The sequence below is a fragment of the Limulus polyphemus genome, unplaced genomic scaffold (genome assembly GCF_000517525.1).
Source record: "Limulus polyphemus unplaced genomic scaffold, Limulus_polyphemus-2.1.2 Scaffold470, whole genome shotgun sequence".
In the NCBI taxonomy this organism is placed as follows: domain Eukaryota; kingdom Metazoa; phylum Arthropoda; class Merostomata; order Xiphosura; family Limulidae; genus Limulus; species Limulus polyphemus.
In genome coordinates, this window is record NW_013666080.1 from 456915 (window position 1) to 462560 (window position 5646).

Sequence of the window (5646 nt, forward strand, 5' to 3'; positions counted from 1 at the left end):
CTACAGGGTTACTGTTGTTTTACAACAGGATGATTATAGATGTCTTATATGAGTACTAGATATGTACTAAAGGGCTATTGTTGTTCTACAACAGGATGAAAATAGATGTACTAGATATGTCCTACTGGGTTATTGTTGTTCTATAACAGGATGTTAATAGATGTAGTATATGTATACTAGATATGTACTACAGGGTTATTGTTGTCCTAGAACAGGATGATTATAGATGTATTATATGAGTACTAGATATGTACTAAAGGGCTATTGTTGTTCTACAACAGGATGACAATAGATGTACTACATGTGTACTACAGGGTTCTTGAACAACAGGATAACAATGGTTGTACTATATGGTTACTAGATAGGTACTACAAGGTTATTGTTGTTCTAAAACAGGATGATTATAGATATATTATATGTGTACTAGATATGTTCTACAGGGTTATTGTTGTCTAAAATGGGATAATTATAGATGTACTATATGTGTACTACAGGGTTATTGTTTTTCTACAACAGATGATTATAGATGTACTATATTTTTACTACAGGGTTCTTGTTGTACAACAGGATAACAATGGTTGTACTATATGGGTACTTGATATCTAATACAGGGTTAATGTTGTTCTACAACAGTATGATTATAGATGTACAGTATGTTTATTAGCTTTATTATGGTTATTGTTGTTGTGCAACAGGGTGACTATAAATGTACTGTATGTGTACCAGATATGTATTAAAAGATCATTGTAGTTTTACAATAGGATTACTATAGATGTTACCTAATTTTACTGGATATGTATCTTAGACGTCGTATGGAATTATTGAAGATTTATTATAACATTGCTACATTCGTACTACGTATCATGTACTTACTACAATATTCATAGACTTTTAAAAACGGGTTTATAAGGATCTACTAATTCTTAACGGGGACGTACTATGAATTTATTGAAGATTTTTTGAGAGATGTAGAAAAGCTGTAGTATTTATGTACTATAGGATTCCCTAAGTTATAATTAAAGCATTGCAGAGCTGTATTACCTTCGTACAATGTGATTATTAGAGATGCCCATCAGGATTATCTGAGAAGTACTACAGAAATACGAAGGACGTGGACGCACTACAACACTACATGAGTCGTAGTACAAGAGCACCAAGCTACATGTTTGCTTTGAACATATTTTTAAAAATCCTAATATATTACATCGGTTATCAAGAAGATTAAACTGATACTCCAACTATTCTACAAAACCTCTATGCTTTACGCATGTCATTCGAATCATATTAATTTACAATGGCTAAAAATTACCACATCTATTACACTAGGCCTAAAATATAATGATATGTATATGTCAAACAAAACAATATCTGTCAGATGTGAATTTTATAGTTATACGTATTTATTACACCTATCATAAGGTAAGGTGACTTTTATTTTCCAACAACCCGAGGAGTTCTATCTGTTTACTGAATCAAGTTTAAAAAATGGTCAATTGGGAATGAGTATATATTTATTTCAGGTTACAACTGCATTACTTACAAATGGAGAAAATAAAACTGAACCTGACTTCCCTTTACAGATTGTAAATAACGAACTTTCTGTTCATGAATTATAGAGACTACTTTCTTTAGCCTTTTTTTTAATATTGAAACAGAATGATGATGAGCTATAATGTTTCACGACTGCATCAACTGACCTTTCAACTCCGTATTGTTTGAACTTTCTTTAGCATTCTTCTATCGTTGCAAATAAATCATATGTGCTTCCATACATTACTGTACAAAGAACAAACATTAGTATCTTATACGCATGTAATTTACTTTATTTGAAGTACATGTTGTAGTGACGGTAGATTAGTTGTTTTTTATATCATTTAAACGTACAAAATCTATTAAGCATTCACAAGGGGGATTTTTTCATGGATTTGAACATTTCTAAATTTTAGTTGTTTTTTTTTATATGTGCAGTGAGATAATACGATGAAAGGAAGTACTCTGTCGTAATTAAAGGGAAACTTGATAAATCGGATAAGCAGAGTAAAATTTAGTGAAAGTACAACGTTTCACCAGGTTAACCTGGCATCATCAGGTACGTCAACTACAATGAATGAATTGAAACTACACATATATATAATTAAACGAATGAATTGAAACTACAAATATATATAATTAAACGAATGAATTGAAACTACAAATATATATAATTAAACGAATGAATTGAAACTTCAAATATATATAATTAAACGAATGAATTGAAACTACAAATATATATAATTGAATGAATGAATTGAAACTACAAATATATATAATTAAATGAATGAATTGAAACTACAAATATATATAATGGAATGAATGAATTAAAACTACAAATATATATAATTAAATGAATGAAATGAAACTTCAAATATATATAATTAAATGAATGAAATGAAACTTCAAATATATATAGTTTCAATTCATTCATTATAGTTGATGTACCTGATGATGCCAGGTTAACCTGGTGAAACGTTGTACTTTCATCACATTTTACAGTGAGATAATATTCTTATAAAAATAAATTCATATACAGATTTAATCAAAGATAAGAGTTTCTTAAAATAACTACTTAGTATACAATTAGTTAACAACATCCACCGCCAACTCTTAGGCTACTCTAATCGAATAGTGGGACTTGACCGTCTCTCTTATAACGTACCCACAACCCCAGAGTGCGGAGCGAGATCTTACAACAACCGGACGTGAATCATGGACATTCGTCTTATATAGTCTTGCACGTTAGCCATTACTTAAACCCAAACTTAGTTAAAAATAATTTTAACAAGCTGAAATTTTCAACTTGAACGGAACTTTATATACGACACGTGGGCTGAATGGCATGTCAAGAACCCCTAGTATTTAGCTATAGCCATCCCTAATTCTGATATACTGGCCCGAAGAATGTCAGCAAGCTAGCAGTACCCGCCGCAACAAGTTATTTGTCAGATTCCTTCACTTGAATAACAGGACTAATTGTCACTTTCATAACAGATGAAAGTGTGGAATGTGTTCAGTTCCACCATGGACCTTTCCGTCCAAAGCACAGCCCGTTGTCTATTCTGACATAAATAGTCAAATTTTTGAAGTGTCATCAGATAATATCGTCTAATCCTAAGACTAGTTAAAATCATTTAAAACAATAGCTAAAAAAAACGTCTAAGTAACTCCTCAGACCAAATTGTTTAAAACAATAGCCAAATATATATATATACTTAAATTAAATACATAAATTGACTAAACCGTGTGAAACCTCTTAAAATATAATATAAGTTATTTACAGCAATTTCCAGGCAAAGTCATTAAAACAATAAAAAATAAGCAGGGAATTGTCATAAGCAATAGCCTAAACCATACTGAGGTAATAATTAGGCAAACTCATGTTAAACTATTTCCATTTGAAACAGTCCAAATTAATAGTCTGGGAAACTAGTTAAACCAGAAGCTAAGTCAGATAATCTGAAGAAACGGTCGAATACAAAACTAAAATCCTTTTAGTATTGTGCAAAAACGAGCCAGGCAAAAAAATAAAAATAAAATCTGTCTGAAACAATGATACGAAAACATATTCTAAAGTAATGTCAAAATAAACAGTAGCCAGGCAAACATCATCTGAAACGTTAACCGAATAAAAATGTTTAAGGTAATGTCCAGATGAAATAGTCTTAACCCTAAGCCAGGTAGCGTTGATTACCACAATTGGTAGAAATATATATATATATTATATCGGAAGTGCTGGATTGCAAAACATAATAAAGGGTGAGACAGTGAAAGTTCACTAAAAACTATTAAGTTATGACCTTGTAATCTTAAAAACAAGTTTTTAAACTTGAAGTTTTGACCATAACAAACGTATTTCATTAGGAGAGTATTTGTGACTAGTGATGAGTTGTCTGAATGAACTAGAGGACATATGACGGTTGCGTTTGGTATTAAAACTACGCTGGTGTTTAAGGGGTATATTAAGCTTGCTGGCTATTATACCAGTCATAAACACGTCTTCTAGGGGAAAGTAAGGTTCTTCTAGACTAGTTTCATAAAGCGTACGTGTTATATTTCCCTGTATTAAATAACTTGGACCAGTAACAAAATCTGGATAAGTCCTGTGGGGGTACATATTTTTGGAAACAAACCACTTGCTCTTCTTTTCGTGGTGGGGTTTGAAACCTCGGGCTAATTTACCGAAAATAGCTATTCTGGATTCATTTCTAATATAACTGATAAAGTCCATCATTGCCTCCACATTGATCAACATGTCGTCATCTGTTTTCAGCACAAACTCTGCCCAGCTGCAATATATTGATATCCACTTCATCATCGACACAGTTTTTAAGGTGAGATTTTTGTAGTTGTCTACAAAGTTGGCTTGGACAATGTCCTTGTGTGTAGCATCTTCTTTCTCTATTTGATTCTGAAGACTGTTGTTAGTACTCTTTCCTAATAAGAAAACACAAACTATGTTCTTTTGAAAAAGTTCTTTTCCCCAAGTTTCTCGGATGGCCTGACGATGGTCAAAGTGGTTCGTTCCCGAGGTCACAAAAACCAGAAGGTCGAGTGATGCTTTCTTCGCATTATTTTTTGCACATTTTTTCAAACAATCGCAAAGATCTTCTTTATTCTTGGGGAATATGAAGGCTTTCGAAAAGTGTTTTATATACAACAAAGAAGGTGATGAAATTATATTTTTTGGCTTTATTTTATTTTTCCTGTTAGTAAAACTATTTTTCAAAACTGAATCACTTGGTATGTCGCTGGACTTGACGTCAGTGTTTCTTGAAGCACTAATCTGGTTAGCTAATATTGAGGGAGATATTTTGTTACGTGCTTCCTGCCTTGATACGTACTTAGTGAAGTCTTTCAGTCTATGTTTAAAAGCAGTCATTCCTACACGATATTCAACGCCTACTGTAACGAAAACTGCGAAAATTAGCAGAAACACAAACATACGCCGATTGCGGAAAACGAAGCTTTTCATCTTGTGTTCTCTCATATACTTTGTGCTCTCTTCCATTCGTTAGGAGTGATATTACACTTATCTTCTGAATAATCTTTCTTTTGGAAATCGTTGTTTCTGTTTATATACACTGTCAGCCCTGTAATAACATTTCATATAATTTGTTTTTAATTCATCTTAAAACATTTCAGATAAGATTTTGTATCTAATCTTTGTTTATAAATAATAAACATTTTTTTGTGTGTGTGTGCACGATATATGTATAAATATATATATATATATCGATAAATTTATAAGTATATATATCACTTATATATATTCACTTCCAATATGATACTCTTGCTCATTATAACACTCCACCATATTGTACAAATTTTATAGATTAATCGCGTTTTAATGTTTGTTTCTTTGAAGTTAAGCACAAAAGCTACATAATGGTCTATCTGTGCTCTGCCCACCATGGGTATGGAAACCCGGTTTAAATATAGGGTAGAATATCTGTTGTTTTGTAAACCCATTAAATAAACTAGTAGTTAAACATGGAACATATGGTAAAATTAAGCCTCCCTTTCTAATTTTTTCATAACTAGGTTTTCAAGTACTAACTTGATCAATTATTATAGTTTGTTTGTTTGTTTTTAATTTCGCGCAAAGCTACA

General features: G+C 31.7%; 1 protein-coding gene across 1 annotated transcript; it reads right to left on the reverse strand.

The window, feature by feature from the left end:
- Positions 1-3856: 3856 nt before the first annotated feature.
- LOC106458483 (beta-1,3-galactosyltransferase 1-like) lies at positions 3857-5044 on the reverse strand. The gene is made up of 2 exons (XM_022384700.1): positions 4940-5044; positions 3857-4651 (listed from the first exon to the last, which is right to left on the reverse strand). Exons 1-2 carry the CDS (start codon positions 5042-5044, stop codon positions 3857-3859), a joined length of 900 nt encoding a protein of 299 aa, XP_022240408.1.
- Positions 5045-5646: the final 602 nt, after the last annotated feature.

Excerpts from the sequence above, each read along its gene's own strand:
- LOC106458483 (XM_022384700.1), bottom strand. The coding sequence starts at position 5,044 with ATGGAAGAGAGCACAAAGTATATGAGAGAACACAAGATGAAAAGCTTC. Across the intron at positions 4,652-4,939 it reads TTTTCGCAGTTTTCGTTACA|AATAAAGAAGATCTTTGCGA; the intron begins GTAGGCGTTGAA and ends ATATTCCCCAAG.